Consider the following 21655-nt stretch of genomic DNA (forward strand, 5'->3'; position numbering starts at 1 on the left):
CCCCCATCTCTACTCGCTCTCTCTCTCCCCCCCATTTCTCTCTCTCTCTCTCCCCCCATCTCTCTCTCTCTCTCCCCCCATCTCTCTCTCTCTCTCTCTTCCCCCATCTCTCTCTTCTCTCTCTCCCCCCCCGATCTCTCTCGCTCTCTCTCCCCCCCCAATTTCTCTCTTTCTCTCCCCCCAATCTCACTCACTCTCCTCCCACCCATTTCTCTCTCTCTCTTCCCCCCATCTCACTCTCTCTCTCTGTCCCCCATTCTCTCTCTCTCTTTCCCCAATTCTCTCTCTCTCTCTCTCTCCCCCGATTTCTCTCTCTCTCTCTCTCTCTCTCACCCCCATTTCTCTCTCTCTCCCCCCATTTCTCTCTCTCTCTCTCTCCCCCATTTCTCTCTCTCTCTCTCCCCCATTTCTCTCTCTCTCTCTCTCCCCCCATTTCTCTCTCTCTCTCTCTCCCCCCATTTCTCTCTCTCTCTCTCTCCCCCCATTTCTCTCTCTCTCTCTCTCCCCCCATTTCTCTCTCTCTCTCTCCCCCCCATTTCTCTCTCTCTCTCTCCCCCCCATTTCTCTCTCTCTCTCTCCCCCCCATCTCTCTCTCTCTCTCCCCCCATCTCTCTCTCTCTCTCCCCCCATCTCTCTCTCTCTCTCTATCTCTCTCTCTCTCTCTCCCCCCATCTCTCTCTTTCTCTCTCTCCCCCCCCCCCCCATCTCTCTCTCTCTCTCTCTTTCTCTCTCCCCCCCCCCCCCATCTCTCTCTCTCTCTCTCTTCCCGCTATTATCACAGTACCTGGGATTAAACTTGATCACCTGCATGGGTCAATTTTGGTGCTGTATGTGGAATCAATCCTGATACTCTGCTCAATTCCTGCTCTCCGTTATCCTGCCTTTTAGGCCATCTTCCACCGTGTATTCTGGACAAGCTCCCTGTCCTCCTGGATGCAGGGGCTGTGTGCGTATTGTCGTCTGGTGATTCCCTGGATGAAGGTCATCAGATGCTCAGAGTAAAGCCGAGGAAGAAGCCCCGACGAAGTGTTGGTGGTCAGTATAAGGAAATAGTCATCCTGTGTTTGAAGGGAATTGGATGCTGCAATGAGAGGTCCAAGATCTTTTGGTATTATGATCCTCTATTGTTGCTGAGCTGTCACCTTGCCCAAGACAATTCATCGATCAAAAAGGAACTGGCCTTTGGTTTAGTGAGAGATTTGTAACTGTGTGTTACAAGAGTTGAAAGGATAGATCGAGCGAAACTATTTCCTCTGGTGGAGGGAGCCCAGAACAAGAGGGCATAACATTAAAATTGGAGCTGGGTGATGTCAGGTAGCAGTTCTTCACACACACAGGGATGTGGAAATCTGGAACTGTCTCCCCTATCAGCTGGTTTTAAGATGGTTAAGGCCATTTGAAGGAGAGCCTGGGAATCCTGTTGCTCCAAGGAAAGAGTGAGGAGATGTAACAACTATCCAAATGGCTGATTCTTCAGCCAATAACCTGAAGTTGACCATTGGGAGGAGGTTGAAGGAACTGAGATGACAACAAAAAAGCAGTTCGCATTTCTATAGCGCCTTTAACATAGTAATACATCCCAAGCTGTTTCACCAGAGCGCTATCCAAGAAATTTTTTTTACCGTGGACCACATTAGGAGATATTAGGACCAAGAGGTAGGTTTTAAGGAGTGTCTTAAAGGAGGGGAGAAAAAATGGAGAGGTTTAGGGAAGTAATTTCAGAGATTAGGACCTAGACAGCAAAAGGCATGGCCGCCAATGGTGGGGGAAAGAAAGTAGGGGATACACAAATGGCCAAAATAGGAGCAACGCCGATAACTCGGAGGGTTGTAGGGCTAGAGGAGGTTACAGCGAGAAGGAGGCGAGGCCATTGAAAGATTTGTACATAAGGATGAGAATTTTACATTTGAGTCATTGGTGAATCGGGGGTTAATGTAGGTCTGCAAATACGGAGGTGACAGGTGAAAACAACTTGGTGTGAGTAAGGATATAGGCAGCAGATAAAACATTCTGCTTAGTGTCTGTTGATAGTACAATTAGATGAGGAATTCACCTCAAGGAGTCAAGTTCGAGGACTCCTGCGTTGCGGAGTCATGTGTCGCAGATGGCATTTAGTATATCAGGTTTTCATACTTTTTGCAGTAGGAGGTTTGGTTTAGAGTGAGGTACGTTGGTGGCAATGCTTCAGGAAGGTTTACTCTGCATCCCGACCTCTGCTGTACCCCAAAGATTCAATACAAAAACTGCCAAGTTTTCAGCGGGGCTGAATTTTTAGGCCCCAATGGGGGTGGACATAGAGGTGACAGGCACGGAGCTGGGCGACACTGTCCAGCCTGCTAGTTCCCTGGCTCCATCACAGCACTGGAGGCGGGATGGGGGTCGACTGGGCTACCCGCCAGCATGCACCGGGTAGCCAATTAGGCTAGTCAACGGCCTGTTGAGGCCAATTGTTGGAGGCCAATGAGAATTTTCCAGTCAGCCTCCAGGTCCGTGGAGATGTTGAGGAACAGTGCAGCTGCCTGGAGGTGGCCTCCCAGTGGCAGACTAGGGGCTCAACACTCCAAGCAGGCCTAGAGGCCCTCCCTGGCTGCCTGGCTTCAGCTGCAATACGCAGGCTGCCCTGTGTAGGGGATCCCCCTCCACAGTAGTGGACTGGCTGCTCTCCCTTGCCTGTGCTGCAAACTGCTGCTGCTTCAGTACTGCAGGGCCTCCTATTGGCCCTCCAGCTTTGAGAGCCCATCTGCCATGCTTAAATGGGCGAGGAGTCCACCCTCTGCCCATTGATTGGCCAGTTTGGGGAAAATCACAGTCCAGTGGCTGTTTTCCCCCACAGTCTGGGCTTCTACCCTGATTTGCCCATTAGGGCATGGTTCCAAGGCTTGCAGGGGAAACTTCTGCCTGTGCTTTCATTTTTATTCTAAGCAGTGTAATATTGTAATTGGGGGGGTTTTAATGTAATAAAATGAGGACCTAATGTCTCTGCTTTCTTCCCAGTTATTGTCAGTGGAGCACTGAGCAAGTTGAAGACTTCGATCACTCCCCAGTCTGACAGGACCTCTGGTACGTTATGCTTCTGAGATTCCCCCACTATCTGACTAATAGCAGTTTGCCACCCTGTGATATTTGGTTTCTAAAGTGTATCGACATGGCCTGACCCTCGTGAGGTATCAGAGTATAAGGACTCTTGCAAATTGGAAAATGGCCACCGGGCCCAAACAGGCCCATCCCTTTTCTCCTGATTGACACCTGCCTGCCTGTCTCTTCACCTGGTATGGGGAATCATGTTACAAAAACAGCCAGCAACTTTCATCCATCAGGAATTTCTCCACCTCTATTTCCTGATGTAGTTTTGCATTCAAAGGAAGGTGTGCAAATGTAGGGACACATTTGGGTCCTTCAGATGGGTATGTGCTTGTCCGCAATTGCTGCTAATTCCATGGCGTGCACTCTGCTCTGCTCAGATAGTTGGTATTGGGTTGGTTTCCCTCATTCCTGAGATGGAAGTATTTGCTGGTCAGAGGAGCTCCTACATTGTCCTAATAGCCGAGCCGTTCTCATCATGACCAAGGCTGATGATCTGGAGCATTTGATTGATTCAGGGATTGAACCTGAGATGTTGGTACAACAACAACAATTTGCATTTAAAAAGTGCCTTTTACGTGATGTCCCAAGGCACTTCTGTAAACAAATATGGCACCAAGCCACATAAGACATTAGGATGACCAAAAGTTTGGCCAAAGAGGTAGGTTTCAATGAATGTCTTCAAGGAGGAAAGAGAGGTAGAAAGGTTTAGGGGGGGAATTCCAGATTGTTGTGTGCACATTTGCTGCTGTGTTTCCTACTTTACATTATGTTAAAGGTACTAAATTGTCTGTAAGGCTCTTTGGAATGACCTGGGGATGTGAAAGGTGCTATAGAAATGTAAATTCTTTCTTTTGATGCAGCTATTATCTAATATCTTTTTATAATTTTTTCAGAATATAGCGGTCTTAACATGTTAGGGAGAGCAGCTCTGTAATATAAACTCTGCTTTGTTTATACCTTGAGATTTCACACTGTGTGTTCCGTTATTTTCCATTCAGTTGCTCCTCTTCAACAAAGGATAAGTCCTGCGGCAAACACTTTGCTCACAGCCAAGCGGAAAGCAAATGACAATGTTTCTCACAGCCCAGGGATCACACCGAAAAAGAGGTATTTGAATGAGCAAGTGCAGTCCGTGTGTGTTTCACTTTAAGTTCAATTTAAAAAAAATTGACATCTAAATTTGAACTTTTTTACCATATCGATACAGCAGCTATCATGGCTAACAAATTAAATTACATATGAACATACGGATTTAGGAGCAGGAGGAGGCCACTCGGCCCCTCGAGCCTGCTCCACCATTCAACAAGATCATGGCTGATCTGATTGTAACCTCAACTCCACATTCCTGCCTACCCGCAATAACCTTCCACCCCCTTGCTTATCAGGAATCTATCTACCTCTGCCTTAAAATTATTCAAAGACTCTGCTTCCACCCCCTTTTGAGGAAGAGAGTTCCAATGACTCACCAACTTCAGAGAAAAAATCTCTCCTCATCTCTGTCTTAAATGGGTGACCCCTTATTTTTAAACAGTGGCCTAGTTCTAGATTCTCCCACAAGAGGAAACATCCTTTCCACATCCACCCCGTCAAGACCCCTCAGAATCTTATGTTTCAATCAAGTTGCCTCTTACTCTTCTAAAATCCAGCAGATGCAAGCCTAGTCTGTCCAACCTTTCCTCATAAGACAAACCCGCCCATTCCAGCTAATAGTCTAGTAAACCTTCTCTGAACTGCTTCCAGTGCATTTACATCCTTCCTTAAATAAGGAGACCAATACTGTACATTGTATTGGTCTGTACGCAAAGTTTTGCTGCACATTCTTTTAATAGTTTATACTGAGAGACCTGACACCAATAATTGCTCATATAAACAGCATTATTTAGGTAACTGTAGTACTTCTACTGAGATGCTGTTTTCCCTGGTTAATGCTTGTGATGAAACACAAAGCATTAGTCTAGAGAGACTGTTAATAGCGGAATAAGAGAAGCTCTGTCTACATGAAAAGCAGACACATGGCTAAAAATTAAAATATTTAACAAAAGGCCAGTCATGCTTTGAAGTTATTGAACTCAATGTTCAGTCCGCAAGGCTGTAGAGTACCCAATCGAAAGATCAGGTGCTGCTCCTTGAGCTTGCGTTGATGTTCACTGGAACACTGGAGCAGGCCAAAGACAGAAATGTTGGCATGAGAGCAGGGGGGAGTGTTGAAATGGCAAGCAACCGGAAGCTTGTGGTCATGCTTTCGGACAGAGTGGAGGTGCTCTGCGAAGTGGTCACCCAATCTGCATTTAGTCTCCCCAATGTAGTGGAGATCACATTGTCCAACTCTCAGACACTTCTTTCTACCTCCCCCTGGACCATGACCCCACCACCAAACATCAAGCTACTGTCCACAGGACTGTCACTGACCTCATCTCCTCCGGAGATCTTCCCTCTACAGCTTCCAACCACACAGTGCTGCAACCCTGGACAGCCTGCTACTACCTCCTTCCTCAAATCCACAAACAGGACTGTCCTGGCAGACCCATTGTTTCAGACTGTTCCTGCCCCACTGAATTTATTTCTTCCTATCTTGACTTTATCTTTTCTCCCCTGGTCCAGTCTCTTCCCTCCTACGTCCATGACTTTCTGACGCCCTACGTCATTTTGACAATTTCCAGTTTCCTGACCCTAACCGCCTCCTGTTCACTATGAACATCCAATCTCTATACACCTCCATCCCCCAACAGGACGGTTTGAGGGCTCTCCACTTCTTCCTTGAACAGAGGCCCAACCAGTTACCATCCACTACCACCCTCCTCTGCCTGGCTGAACCTGTTCTCACATTGAACAACTTCTCCTTCAACTCCACTCACTTCCTTCAAATAAAAGGTGCTGCAATGGGTACCCGCATGGGTCCTAGTTATGCCTGTCTTTTTGTTGGATATGTCAAACATTCCTTGTTCCAGTCCTACTCAGGCCCCCTCCCCAAACTCTCTTTCTGGTACATTGATGACTGTATTGGTGCCATTTCCTGCTCCCGCTCCGAACTAGAAAACTCTATCAACTTTGCTTCCAATTTCCACCCTTTTCGCACCTTTACATGATCCATCTCCGACACTTCCCTTCCCTTCTTTGCCTTCTCTGTCTCCATTTTTGGGGATCGACTGACCACTAATATTCATTATAAGCCCACCGACTCCCACAGCTACCTCGACTACACTTCTTCACACACTGCCTCCTGTAAGGACTCCATTCCATTCTGCCAGTTTCTCCGTCAACGACACATCTGCTCTGACGAGGCAACCTTCCACAACAGCACTTCTGATATGTCTTCCTTTTTTCTCAACCGAGGATTCCCCCCCACTGTGGTTGACAGGGCCCTCAACCGTGCCCAGCCCATTTCCCGCATTTTTTGCCCTCACTCCTTCCCCTCCCTCCCAGAACTGCGACAGGGTTCCCCTTGTCCTCACTTTCCTCCCCACCAGCCTCCACATCCAGAGGATCATCCTCCGCCATTTCCGCCATCTCCAGCATGATGCCACTACCAAATGCATCTTCCCCTTCCCTCCCCTGTCAGCATTCCGAAAGGATCATTCCCTCCGCGACACCCTGGTTCGCTCCTTCATTACCTCCATCTCATCCCCTTCCTACGGCACCTTCCCATGCAATCACAGTAGGTGTAATACCTGCCCTTTTACCTCCTCTCTCCTCACTATCCAAGGGCCCAAACCTTTCGGGTGAAGCAGCGATTTACTTGTACTTCTTTCAATTTAGTATACTGTATTCACTGCTCATAATGTGGTCTCCTCGACATTAGGGAGACCAAAGGCAGATTGGGTGACCGCATTGCGGAACACCTCCGCTCTGTCCGAAAGCATGACCCCGAGCTTCCGGTTGCTTGCCATTTCAGCACTCACCCCCCCACCCCCCCTGCTCTGATGCCAACATCTCTGTCTTTGGCCTGCTCCAGTGTTCCAGTGAATATCAACGCAAGCTCGAGGAGCAGCACCTGATCTTTCGATTAGGCACTCTACAGCCCTGCGGACTGAACATTGAGTTCAATAACATCAGAGCACGACTGGCCTTTTTAAAAAAAAAAAATATATATATATATTATTTTTTAACCACATGCCTGCTTTTCATGTAGACAGAGCTTCTCATTATTCTGCCATTAACACTCTCTGGACTCTCTCTAACATCACAAGAATTAACAGACTCTTTGCCTTTGTCCCAGGATAACTTTGTTATTTAATCTCTCCTGCCCTATCAAACACCTTCCCCTTTGTTCTCTCCCCCACCCCCCTCCCCTTCACTTGTTTAAAACCTAATTCTTTTCTAACCTTTGCCAGTTCTGATGAAAGGTCAAAGACCTGAAACGTTAACTTTGCTTCTCTCTCCACAGATGCTGCCAGACCTGCTGAGTAATTCCAGCATTTTTTGTTTTTATTTCAGATTTCCAGCATCTACAGTATTTTGCTTTTATTTTTATCCCCTTGACTTTCAATGGGATTATCATTTCTAAATCCTCCACCATCAACATCCTGGGGGTCACCACTGACCAGAGACTTAACTGGACCAGCCATATAAATACTGTTGCTACAAGAGCAGGTCAGAGGCTGGGAATTCTGCAGTGAGTAACTCACCTTCTGTCTCCCCAATGCCTGGCCATCATCTCCAAGGCATAGGTCAGGAGTGTGATGGAATACTCTCCACTTGCCTGGATGGGTGCAGCTCCGACAACGCTCAAGAAGCTCGACACCATCCAGGACAAAATAGCCTGCTTGATGGGACCCCATCCACATCTTAAATGTTCACTCCCTCCAACATCAGCAGACCGTATACAAGGTGGACTGCAGCCAAGGTTCCTTTGACGGCACTTTACAAACCTGCAGCCTCTACCACCTAGAAGAACAATAGCAGCAGATGAATGGGAACAATACCAATTGCAAGTGCCCCTCCAAGTCACACACCATCCTGACTTTGGAACTATATTGCCATTCCTTCATCGTCACTGGGTCAAAATCCTGGAACTCCCTCCCTAACAGCGCTGAGGGTGTACCTACATGTTCAAGAAGGTGGCTCACCAGCAGCTTCTCAATGGGCAATTAAATACTGGTCTTGCCAGCAAGCTGCCATGTCCCGTGAACGAAGGAAAAAAAGTCTTCTTTGTGTCCCCGCCTAAGTCAAATTTAACCCTTTGCATCTCAAATACCGTACATTGTAGATATCACTGCTATTGTAACCACTGATTTACTGTCAGTCTAACTGAAAATCCTGCCTGTAGTCTACCTTTTACCTGTCACACTTCAGGGGGCTTGGAAATGTATCCAGCGTGAATGAAACAGGTAGTAAAACCAGCAATGAGAAGGCACATATCAGAACAAGTTTCTTACCATCTGTAATGAAATCTCATGTACGACTAAAGATAAGCTTGCATTTCATTAACATGATGGTTCTAAATGCAATAGGTGGTTATGAATAACTCCATATTAAAATTAAATAGTTTTTTAAAAAAACAAGATTACAGCAAATTACAGTAAACCAGGCTCCGAGTCAGGCCAACGAGTAAGTGCAACTTGAGCGATGGATTTCCTTCACTCCACCATTGGCGGCCGTGCCTTCAGCTGCCTCGGCCCTGAGCTCTGGAATTCCCTCCCGAAACCTCTCCGCGCCTCTCTCTCCTCCTTTAAAGCGCTCCTTAAAACCTACCACGTCACCCATCCCCGATCTCCTTATGTGACTCAGTGCCATATTTTGTTTGATAATGCTCTGTGAAGCGCTTTTGGAATTTCTACTGTGTTAAAGATGCTATATAAATGAAGGTTGTTGTTAGATGTTACAGTCAGATGTATTTTATGCTGCTGGCTATTCCAGGATTGGCAACTGGACTCAGAACATTCTCGATATAAGGATGTAGAAGTGTTTTTAGGAGCTTTTCTAAATGGTCTGCCTGGGTATTGCTATCTCTCTCCTCCGTGTTTTAATTGCTTTTTTTTAATCGCTGCAGGAGATCAGTGACGGAGTCAACTGAGGCTGAATCTCCTCTGGAAGGTAGCAGTCCAGGAGTGCTGGATTCGTTCGCTACAGGTCATTGTTGTTTATGTTCTCCTTTGTGGAATGTGAGCATCACTGGCAAAGCCAGGATTTATTCCCCATCTCTAATTGCTTTTAACTGAATGGCTTGATGAGCCATTTCAGAGGGTAGTTAAGAGTCAACCACATTGAGGGTCTGGAGTCTCATGTAGGACAGCAGATTTCCTTTCCTGAAGGACATTTGTGAACCAGATGGATCTTTAAAACAATCTGGTAGTTTCAGCATCACCATTACTGAAACTATATTGATTTAATTTACTGAATTGAAATACTCCAGCTGCCGTAGGGAGATTTGAACTTATGTGTCTGGATTGTTAGATGGCCTTGTTACTAGCCCAGTGATATACCGTTATGCCACTGTTCCAGATTGTGTATTCCAGGTAACCAGGGTTTCTCCACAGCCTTTTACTGCAAGCGATCGGATGTTGAGCATATTGAATGTTTAGTTGCTTTTTTGTGGGTGTTATCTGTCAAAGACCCTGGAAGTAGAGAGGTCACAGGCGATGGCAAGGTCAAGGGGGTGGACATGACACTAGGCAGGAGAGGGCAGGAGGGCAGTGAATTCAGAGGGGAAACGGCAAAGGGAGTGAGATGCAGATTGAGATCACTGAGGGGGCATCGGCACTCAATGCAGAGGCTGAGGGAGGCTATCTCCGACAGAACCTTGTGAGTGGGCAGTAGACAATGGGAACTTTAAAGAAAAGTTGAGAGGGTGGTACTGAGGTGAGGTGCTCGGAGGAGGAGATACCAAGGTGTGAGTGCCAGTTGGGGCAGAGCTGGTGGTGGGAATGTAGCCAGACCATCTTTGGAAGAGAAACAAGATGTTGCCACTCGTGAAAGTAGTTCCAGTCGTGGCTGGGATGCCAGTGCGATCATCCACAAGAGGGTCATGGATGGCAAGCGTTTCGTTCACTGGGCATTATGGGAAGAAATGAAGAGAACCATGGTGATTGCGGATCTGCTGGCAGAGCCTGAGGGGGCGCTGAGTCGGCAAGGAAAGAGGATGGAGTGGATTCGGCCCCAGCAGGCATGTTGGGCGGAGGTGATTGGGGAGGTTTGGCTTGTTGCTTGTAAGGAGGTAGCAATGGGTGCCTCAATATGCTCTTTGGAGGCACAGAGGGTAACTATGGGATTATCCAAGGGGGACTCGAGCCTGGGAGGGCATTAGGAGAGCAGGAAGACATGATTGAGGTAGGAATTGAGAAAGGGTCAAATTACCCAGGAAAGGAGAAATGAACAATGGTCATATTTTGGGTACGTCTTTCTGGTCACCTCCCAGTCTCCTCGTTAATGGATTGAAAAGCACAAATTTCTCCAGTTGTTCTTCACTCCTCGCTCCTCATACATTAGAGATCAGGCTTTTCTCTGAACTGCTCCCAGGCCTATTGTCTTGGTGACCAGAACTGGGCAGAGTACTCGAGGTGTGTGCACTGTAGAGTTTCAGCATGAGAAAGTTCAGCATTTTATTTGCTTTGCTAATTGCTGCAGTGTGTAAGCACATGCGAAGAGACCAGCTGGCTCATCATGCTTGATCACATTGACACCTGGAGTATTGTGACGAGAGTTCCTGAATCCAAATCACTGGGCGGCACAGTGGCGCAGTGGTTCGCACCGCAGCCTCACAGCTCCAGCGACCCAGGTTCAATTCTGGGTACTGCCTGTGTGGAGTTTGCAAGTTCTCCCTGTGTCTGCGTGGGTTTCCACCAGGTGCTCCGGTTTCCTCCCACAGCCAAAGACTTGCAGGTTGATAGGTAAATTGGCCATTATAAATTGCCCCTAGTATAGGTAGGTGGTAGGGGAATATAGGGACAGGTGGGGATGTGGTAGGAATATGGGATTAGCGTAGGATTAGTATAAATGGGAGGTTGATGGTCGGCACAGACTCGGTGGGCCGAAGGGCCTGTTTCAGTGCTGTATCTCTAAATTAAAAAAATTAAATTAAAAAAATTAAAATCTTACTGAAACTCCTTTGTAATTTCGAATACTCAATCAACTCTCTTAATCTTCACTCTTCCTCACAACTGAAGCATAGAAACAGGAGTAGACCATTCGACCCCTCTAGCCTGCTCTGCCATTTATTCTAGTGATATAGAGTGATCAGCACCTCAACTCTGTTTACCTGCTTTGTTCCACATCCCTTGATTGCCTTGCGTAACAAAACTCTATCGATTGCAGTTTCGGAAGCTATGTCTGTCACAGCAAACGTAGCCTTTTGCTGGAAGAAGTCCAGATTTCCACTACTTCAGAAAAAATGTTTCCTGGAATCCTTCCTAAATGGCCTAGCTCTAATTTTAAGATTATGGTCCAGATTTTAGACGCCCTACCCTCTTGGGTTCAGGATTGATCCCGGTGCAGGGACAGGCTGCGGGATTCATTATTGTTAGTGGAAGTCTCTGTTCTCACAATTTGTTCTGCTTTCTCCTCACAGTTTGCTGCCAGGCTGAGGGGATAGAGAGTCCTTCTATATTCCTGAAGCCTTCACTGGAAGGAGCCACTGTGTCAGCAGGGGGCAGTAAAGCTCCACCTACCTCCTCAGTGACGGGGCGAGGGAGTCGGAGGGCAGCATGTAAACCGACACAAAGGTAGGGCTGGGCGCTGTGGTGAAGTGTTACATGTTGGCTTGGTTTGCCATGGATTGAGTGACAGAATGAACATAATTGATCTTCTGGTATGTAGATTCCTTCTTTGATATTTGTAATCCAAGGGCCTGTTCCAGGACTCAGCAAGGAAAAATTGTTGATTAAATACAAATGTTATTTCATCCAGATGAAGTTGTTCTGGTAAAGGGATAAAAGGCGATTAACGTGAATGCTGAAATTGTTGGATGCACCCATGTATCAGCACAGGCACAATAGAAAACAAGAAAAATAATTGATATTTGTACAACAACCTCAGGATATTCCAAAGTACTTTCCAACCAATGAAGTACATTTGAAGTGTAGCCACTGTTGTAATGTAGGCTAAAGGCAGGCTCATGTAGACGAGACCTTGTTTGGAACAAATATGCTCTAACTGTACTGTTAACATTTTACAGATGCGGATAGACCTCTGTGTTTCCAACAATGTATGTTTTTATTTGGCAGGGGAGAGATTACTAGAAGGAATTTTAGGTGTTAATGTGGCCAGGAGTTTTGGATTCCTCATAAGCTTGCAAAAAGACTTTTAATCACCTACCAAACTTTGAGATTCATTTAAATTGGGTAATTGAGATGAAGAATCTCTCTTGTGTGGAAAAGTGAAATCATCTGTCCAGTTTGTAGACTGACCGCTTATAGCCAGGTCTGCTGCTCAAGTACTTTGATTTTGAGTGAGTGGTATCGGACCACTTAACTTAGGCATAATGCAGACACTGTCGAGGCTGAAAATAGGAGAGAAGATGAGGTGAATGTCGGTTCAGTTCACTTGCGAGCATGTTGGCTTCTGAGTCAAGGTTGTGAATTCAAACCCAGCCACGGACCTGAACATCTAATCTAGGCTGGTGCAGTACTGGGGCAGTGCTGCTTTGCCAGAGGTGCTGTCTTTCAGCCGAGATCCCATCTGCCGGTTCAGGTGGGTATAAAAAGATGCCATGGCATCTATTCAAAAGGAATAACTGTTTCAGTTAACGTTTCTCCCTCAAGCAATATAATTAAAATCAGATTATCTGGTAGTTCATCTCATTGCTCTTTTTGGGATCTTGCTGTGTGCAAATTGATTCATGAATTTATCTATAGAAGAAGGATTCCTTTAAGGGGAAGCTATACAAGTACATGAGGGAGAAAGGAATAGAAGGATATGCAGATAGGCTGAGATGAATAGATTGGGCATAAATGTCAACATGGACCAATTGGGCCGAATGGCCTGTTTCTGTGCTGTAAGTTCTATGTAATGACAGCACTTCAGAAGTCATTGATTGCCTTTCAGAGGTGCCAAGGGCATGATACGTACAATATAAATGCAAGTTCTTTCGTGCATCAGGGCGCCATGTTTCGGTAGAAGCATTATCTGCAAGATGCACAGCAGCAACTCACCAAGGCTGTTTTGAAAGCACCTCCCAAGCCTGCAACCTCCAACACCTAGAAGGAAAAGGGCAGCAGCTACATGAGAATACCAGTACCTCCAAGTTCTCCTTTAGCCTGTCATGGAAGTATATGGGCTGTTCCTCCATCATTGCTGGGTCAAAATCCTGGAGAGCTCCATGGGTGTACCTTCACCACATGGCTTGGAGCTGTTCAAGAAGGTGGCTCTCCATCTTCTCTCAGGCATCTGGGAATGGGTATTAACTGCCGGCCTTGCCAGCAATACCCATCTCTGGCGAATAAATTAATTTTTAAAAAATTTGATGGCATTGCAACCACAAACACTCATATATTTCCATTTTGAAAATGCTGTAATGTAATTTCAAAATATTTGTGTGGTATTTTTCCAACTTAAGTTTAGCATTGTTTGGTGCTGCAAGTGTGTTTCACTGTCGCTGTTGAAGACTCCTGCCCACAACGTACTTGAGATGTGATCATGTCCACACAGTTTTTGAGGAGTATGACGTACTGAGTGCTTTAACTGGAAATGCGTCAGTTTGTGTTGTAAATGGTGTGAGTAAGTGTCTGTTAGAGATCACTCAGCTGGTAACAATACATATCATTGCAGTTGATTGAAAAAATACTATTTTCAATCTAGAATATTAACCATTGGGTTCTTTTAAGTTTCACCTATGTATTGCACCCTGAAATATGATCAAGTTAACACTGCTTAGCTGTCTGTGTGAATGCTTTTCAGTTCTACTTCTCCCCGCCCCCGCCCCCCCCCCCCCCCAACCCCGCCTCTTCTAGAAGTTATTGACTCGTATAGGGAAATAAAAACAGAAAATGTTGGAAATACTCGGGTCAGGCAGCATCTGCTGGGAGAGAAGCAGAGTTAACATTTCAGGTTGATGACCTTTTCATCAGAACTGGTAAAAATTAGAGATGTAACAGGTTTGAAGCAAGAATAGGGGAGGGAAAGAATGTGAAGGGAGGACTGTGATAGGATGGAAGACAGGAGAGATGAAATGACAAAAGGGCTGCTGAAGTGAGACAAAGGAGATGGTGATGGGACAAGTGAAGAAACAAAAGATGGGACGAGAGGAGGCTTAAATGGGAATAGCAGAATCATTAACAACAGCTGCCAAGTGGGGAAAAAAAAATCAGGGTAGAGGTTATGATCTGAAATTGCTGAACTCTATGTTGAGTCCAGAAGACTGTAAAGTGCCTAATCGAAAGATAAGGTTCTGTTCCCTCTGCTTAGGTTGAGCTTCTTTGGAACAGTGTAGGAGGACGAGGGCAGAGAGGTCTGAATGGGAGTGGAGTGGCAAATTAAAATGGCAGACAACGAGAAACTAGGGGTTACGCTTGCGGACTGAACGGAGGTGTTGTGCAAAGTGGTCACCCAGACTGCGTTTTATCTCCGCAGTGTAGAGGAGATGGCATCGCGAGCTGCGAATACAGAATACTAAATTGAAAGAAGTACAAGTAGATCACTACTTCACCCGAAAGGAGTGTTTGGGGCCTTGGACAATGAGAAGGGAGAGGGTAAAAGGGCAGGTGTTGCATCTCCTGGGAAGCTTGCATGGGAAGGCGAGAGAAGGGTGAAAATTGGAAGCAAAGGTGATAAAACTTTCCTGTTCAATCCTCAGTGTTGGGGTACTGGCTGTGCTGTAGTACCTTTGCATGTGAGTCTAGAATAGAAATTCAGAAAATTTATGACCCAGAAGGAGGCCATTTGGCCCATCATGTCCTTGCCAATCAACAAAGAGCTACCCAGCCTAATCCCACCTTCCTATAGGGTCATGTATAGGTCATATATCTTCAAGTAGATGTTCAAGTACTTTTTCAATGAGGTGAGAGTTTCTGCTTCTACCACCCTTTCAGGCAGTGAGTTCCAGGTCCCTGCCAAATGTTTTCTCATCTCCCCTCTAATCCTTGGACCAATTACTTTAAATCTATGGCACCTGGTTTTTGACTCCTCTGCTCAGGTAAATAGGTTGTCCCTATTTACTCTATCTAGGCCCTTCATAATTTTATATATCTCAATTAAGGCATTCCTCAGCCTCTCTGTTTCAAGACAGTGGGTATTTGGAGGCTATTTAAGTTGAAGGCAAACAAATTTTTCTTGGGCATCGTTTCCCCTTCCTAGCTCCTGGGTGTTGAGCCTCTGTTCTGATTTGCCAATACAGCACAGCTGAGGGGTTGAACTTGGGACTGGCCTGGTCTACATGGCTCAGAACCATAAATAACAGCTGTGTCGCTTTCATGTCTGAGTTCTCAGATTGTGGGTTCAAGTCCCACTCCGTAGACTTGAGCACAAAATTTATTACATGAAAGTTGGAAAAATTTAGCAGCTGCTATGGATAAAAAACTTAAGTTTCAGCTATTTGTTTCTCTTTTTCTCTCTCTCTCTCTTTGTAAAGGAATGTTTCCTGGCATTTGCTCAGTCTTTTAACTGAAGAATAAGGAGGCTGCATATTGCTAGGATAATGAGAGTCCAAATGGGGTAGAGAAGCGAAGGAATCTGGGGATATTGATACACAAATCATTAAAAGTAGTGACACAAGTTAATAAGTAAAAAATGCAAGCAATGGGTCCATTTCTAGAGGGATAGAATTGAAAGAGGTCTTCAAGGTAATGAAGTGGTTTGATAGGGCAGATCTGGAGAAAATATTTTCTCTACTTGCGGAGAAGAACAAAATTAGAGGCCTCACAGATAAGATATTCACTAATCAATCCAATAGGTGATTCAGAAGAAACGTATTTACACCGAGTGATCGCCAACTTTAAGGGCATTTAAGTGGACATTGGATAGACACATGGATGAAAATGGAATAGTGTAGGTCAGATGGTTTCACAGGTCGGCGCAACATCGAGGGCCGAAGGGCCTGTACTGCGCTGTAATGTTCTAAAAAAAAAAAATGTGGAACTCGCTACCACATCAAGTAGTTGAGGCAAATAGCATAGATGCATTTAAAGGAGAGTTAAACGCATGCGAGGGGAAGGAGTAGAAGGATGCGCTGATAGAGATCAATGAAGAGAGTTAGGAGCAGGCTTATGTGGAATATAAATGCCAGCACAGACAAGTTGGGCCGAATGGCTTGTTTCTGTCCTGTAGGCACAATGTAACAGTGATCGTGAGATTGTCTGATGCTGTGATTCTTTGTTCAGGTGGATATGTGTAAATATTAATAAAGATTGACTTGCACATGTGACAGTAAATACATCCTGTGGCTTTGAGAAACCTAGGTGAATGATCAAGGCAGAACAATATACAAGTTCAAAAGAGGAAGGGGAAGAATGAGAAAGTTGTGATTAGGTGACTCCAAAAGAAAAAAATAACTGGGATGAGTTTTATTTATAGAATCCTCGGAAAGAATGTGTTTGAGTAGGTGACAGAACATGTATCAACGGTAATGCCCCAAAATTAAGACTCTCCTGTAATTTCTGTACTTGGTAACTGCCTTTCTTGAACATTGATTCTCTGGAGACTAGAAAAACCTCCCGGATGTCCAAATTTTTAGAGAAATAGCTGCTTTTCCTAAACTCGAGCTTCTCCAGCTCTTTGCAAAGCTCGAGAAACAGTCATAGCGATTTCTGTCACGAATCCTATCTCGTATAGGATGCAGCTTTAGTTTGGCTGGAAGTTCAAAATATTTCAGACAATTTATATTGGCAACTTCACATTTGTTCTGGAGTATTCTGCCTTGTGGAGGGAGATGTTGATTTTATAAGCTCTCGCACCAGGTACCATCACATCCTCCAGAGATTATGGAAGCTCCTCAAGCCCAATCTGCCATTCAATGAGATCATGGCTGATCTTTGACCTAACTCTACATACTCGCCTTTACCCCATATCCCTTAATACTTGTGGCTAACAAAGAAAATCTATCAATCTCAGATTGAACAATTGACCGAGCACCATCAGCTATTTGTGGAAGAGAATTCCAAACACCTGCCACCCATCGCAGATAAAAGATCTAGCTCTTAATTTTTATGCAATGCCCTGTAGTCCACAAACACTGAAAATCGTTCCTCTCTGGAAAACATGGATCAAATAAGGGGGAGCCTACGACTTGTGTTTTCCTGACGGATAATGAGTATGCTTTCGTGGTTCAGGTTCACATAAAGAAGACAATCTTAAAGTATAACTGTATATCTATCTTCCTCCCCACTGAGAGTCACTGGCTTGGGGCACTCCGAAAGCTACATGTGGTGCTAGGTAAGAGGATCAGTACCTGGTTTGATTCCCTTGCCTGTATATTAGTATAGTTGAGTACAATGTCATTCTGACACCTGTTGGGGATGAAGGATAGAACCAGTAGCTGAAAGAAATTAAAAGCAGAGGTTTACATTCATTACCTTGTGAGCGTTATCAAACTTACCTAAAGATGAGGGCAAATGTAAATAACGGTTCAGGACATGGGGGCTTAATGGGGTCAGGAACCCAACTCCCTGATAATTTCAGGATCCCGACCGCACACTATCGCTAACATGATGCAATCGTCAAATGTAAATGCCCTAATTGATGCATTTGGGGAGGTCAAACAAGCAAAGGAATACACGATTAATGGGAAAATACTGAGAAGTATTGAGGAAGTGAGGGAGTTAAGAAGGGATGTGGAATCCTTTCCTTTATCAGCCGAGGTATAGAATATAAGAGCAGGGAAGTTATGCTGGAACTGTATAATTCATTGGTTAGGCCACAACTTGAGTACTGTGTGCAGTTCTGGTCACCTCATTTATCGAAAGGATGTAAGTGCACTAGAGAGGGTACAGAGGAGATTTATGAGGATATTGCCAGGACTGGAAAAATGCAGCTAAGAGAAAAAGATTGGATGGGCTGGGGTTGTTCTCCTCGGAACAGAGAAGGCTCTGAGGGGAGGTCTGATTGAAATGTTCAAAATTGTGAAGGGCCTGGATAGAGTGGAGGTGAAGGGCCTATTCACCTTAGCAACGAGGTCAGTGACGAGGGGGCATAGATTTAAAGTGATTGGTAGAAAAATTAGAGGGGAGATGAGGAAATGTTTTTTCACCCAGTGGGTGGTGGGGGCCTGGAACTCGCTGCCTGAAAGGGTAGTTGAGGCAGAAACCCTGAACTCATTCAAAAGTCTGGATATGCACCTCAAGTGCCGTAATCTGCAGGGCTACAGACCAAATGCTGGAAGGTGGGATTAGAATGGGTGGAACGTTTTTCGACTGGCACAGACTCGATTAGCCAAGTGGCCTCTTTCTGTGCAGTAAACTTTCAATGATTCTATAATTGGGCTGGAGGCGAGCTTGCTGCCCAATTAGTGCTGCCGAGTGTGACCATGTGGTGAGAACTGAGCATGTGCGGCAAAGCCAGACGACAGCCATGATGGGGCCTGCTGCTGACTTGTTGGAGAGGAGGTCACATAACGGAGGGCCAGCAACCTCACTGCGCTCAAAAGTGGGCAAACGGCCAACTGAAAGTTACTACGTCCCCGATCTGGGGCAAGATCACCAGGTCCCAAAAGTTTGAGAATTAAAAAATGAATCTTTCATTTCTGCCGGCATTGAGCTGTGTACTAATGTGCACCGGACTGGTTGGGGATGGTGATTTACAAAAAGAAAATTGCCTTCTCGCCCTCTCCGGCCTGTTAACAAGCTCCTCGAGGAGCTTAACAGGCCATTAATTACGGGAGAGCAGGTTCCTGACTTAGCCCTGCCCCACCCCCGACCCCCTCACTTTGAAAACTCGAGTGAGTCCCAGAGGCGTCAGGGCACTGACACGCCATCCGGGAGGGCTATTGTCAGATTCCCGCTTCTATTCTGGCCCCCATGGCCAATTGAAAATGCCAGCCAGGAAGTGAGGCTTGGTTCTGAAATCAGCCCATGGTTTAGATACATCCCAGTGTTCCGGAGTTGCTTTTCTCTGACTATTTAATCCGTCTTATCTGGACTATACTGGAACATCTTGTATCATTTTGAAACATCTGTTGATGAAGTCTATTTGTAACTCCATTCCATGGGTGTAATAATACAAGTTTCTTCAAATAAAATATGTTCAATGACACACAAGTATAGGAAAGACTCACAGTCGGTAAGGCTTCCAAGACTGACGCCATAGACCAAAACACAACCAGGGCAGGGGGGTAGCACTCTCGCCTCTGAGTCAGCAGGTTGTGGGTTCAAGCCCCACTCCAGAGACTTGAACCTAAATCCAGGCTGACGCTCGGGTGGATCCCATGGCACTATTTCGAAGAAGAGCTGGGAAGCTCTCCCTGATGTTTTGTCAAAAATGTATCCCTCAACCAACAGCTAAAGAACACATTATCTGGTCATTATCACGTTGCTGTTTGTGGGAGCTTGCTGTGCGCAAATTGGCTGCTGCGATTCCTGCATTACAACAGGGACTACATTTCAAAAGCACTTCATTAGCTTTGGGATGTTGTGAAAGGCGCTGTACAAATGCAACTTTTTCTTTTCTCGACACACATGGGCGACTGTCTGTAACACCCATCCGTTGTTGCCTGGACATTGCTGGTTTATTTTCTTCTGCTGTTAGCACTCTGCTGGGTTCAATGTTCATTGTACCAAGTTTCAGTCGATTTTCCAGGCAGCAGGGGGAGGCGGTGGCGTAGGCGTACTGGTATTGTCACTGGACTAGTAACCCAGAGACCCAGGTATTGCTCTGGGGACATGGGTTCGAATCCCACCACAGCAGAAGGTGGAATTTGAATTCAATTAATAAAAATCTGGAATATAAAGCTAGCCTAATGATGGCCATGAAACCATTGTCAATTGTTGTAAAAACCCTTCTGGTTCACTGATGTCCTTTAGGGAAGGAAATCTGCTGTCCTTACCTGGTCTGGCCTACTTGTGACTCCAGATCCACAGCAATGTGGTTGACTCTTACATGCCCTCGAAATGGCCTAGCAAGCCACTCAGTTCAAGGGCAATTAGGGATGGGCAATAAATGCTGGCCTGACCTGCGACGCCCACATCCCATGAAAGAATTTTAAAAAAAAAGAATATTTTATAAAGAATGCTTTGTTCTGATTGCTCCCTTTTGTGTTCAATCTGATATTTAAGCTGATCTATTTTTGGTGTGACTGACATCCCAATGTGACTGGTTTAATATAACTTACAATTTATCAAAGTGATGAGCCAACGTGATTTCAACTGTTTATAGACGTGCTGCAATTTTAGCTGGAGGCACCAAGCTTAGATTCTTGGACAGCCATTCAGCGATATCCCTGACCCTAGCACAAGGGATGCAATACACCATCCTGGATTCATGTCTGCAGCCGCAGAAACGCCTGTCTATTCCCCTAAATATTCCATCTCCTATCTCTACCGATCTTCCAGTCTTCTTTGTGCTCCCCTGTGCAGCTGAGACATGAAGAGCAGGGGAGCACTCCCCGGTGTCCCAGCTAATATTAATCCCTCCATCATCTTCTTTAAAAAAAAAAAATTATCTGGTTATTTTTCTCATTGTTATTTGTGGGAGTTTGCTGTGTGCAAATTGGCTGCTGTGCCTCCTACATTAGAACAGTGACTGCGCTTCAAAAAAGTATTACCGTGGCTGTAAAGTGCTTCAGGACATCCTGAGTCATGAAAGGTGCTGTGTTAAGGAGAGGCTTACTTTCTGGAGTGAAGAATCCATCAGATTTGCACTCCTGATGCTTACCCAGTGAGTCTGGTTGGGAAGAGTATGTTGGGTGAGAACTGGATCCTACTCAGCTGTCTGTGTTATATTGGTCTGTTGGGGCCGCACATGAAGAATGGTCACTTGGGTAAGGTGTCACAGAGCAATTGGACATCCACCAGAGCCTGTGGCCAGTTTCATCAGGGGAGAAAGTTGGAAGCGAGGTGGTGAAAAAAAATTGGAGCAATTCTTTTGACAATCTTGACTTTTTTCTCCCTTGCTGAAGGCGCACTTCACTGCTGGGTGCACTGCGTCCAGCGGACTAGATGGCTATTGCTAGCCTTTTCTCATTAAGAAGGATGGTGGCCTTTCCCTTTTTAAATGAATCTATTCCGTCCAACAGCCCTCTTAAAGCAGGGACTTTTGGATCTGCTGCCCAGCACATGCTGCTGACTGTTCTTGTGTTTTCTAGAGTTCTACCCAAGAGAGAAGCCAGTCCGTGGCGTTTGCATCACCAGAAGAAGAGTATTGGGAAATCGCTACAATGCTTTGGCTTCAACCGAGGCAAAGATTCCGTAAGTTAAATTTATGGAAGGATGAAGGGTTTTGTGAAGGAGTTGAACCTCTTGTATTTTGTGTAAGCAATATAAATTCTGGCTGTGAAACACTTTGTCAATAAGACCGAGGATTCAAAGCATTCATGATCCAGAATATACGCATTGCCCAAATCATTCTCGTCGAACAAATTTATTCCACTGGATCATGTGATGATTTAACTGCCACTTTCTCTGGTGCCTCACTAGGTAAAGGCAGTGTGTTGCTGAGTCTGATGGCCAGTCGGTTTCAGGTTGGGTCTCAGGTCAGTGCTCAGTGAGGCCGGCAC

General features: G+C 45.5%; 1 protein-coding gene across 1 annotated transcript in view; it reads left to right on the forward strand.

The window, feature by feature from the left end:
• LOC137353167 (uncharacterized) overlaps positions 1-21655 on the forward strand; it is a 39118-nt gene that overhangs the window by 7044 nt on the left and 10419 nt on the right. Inside the window, exons 2-7 of the mRNA XM_068019215.1 lie at positions 889-1035; positions 2995-3060; positions 4083-4191; positions 9074-9153; positions 11588-11741; positions 21245-21347. Coding sequence (XP_067875316.1) covers positions 889-1035; positions 2995-3060; positions 4083-4191; positions 9074-9153; positions 11588-11741; positions 21245-21347 — 659 coding nt within the window. The remainder of the gene's footprint in view (positions 1-888; positions 1036-2994; positions 3061-4082; positions 4192-9073; positions 9154-11587; positions 11742-21244; positions 21348-21655) is intronic.

This window comes from Heterodontus francisci, chromosome 40 (genome assembly GCF_036365525.1).
Source record: "Heterodontus francisci isolate sHetFra1 chromosome 40, sHetFra1.hap1, whole genome shotgun sequence".
NCBI lineage: Eukaryota > Metazoa > Chordata > Chondrichthyes > Heterodontiformes > Heterodontidae > Heterodontus > Heterodontus francisci.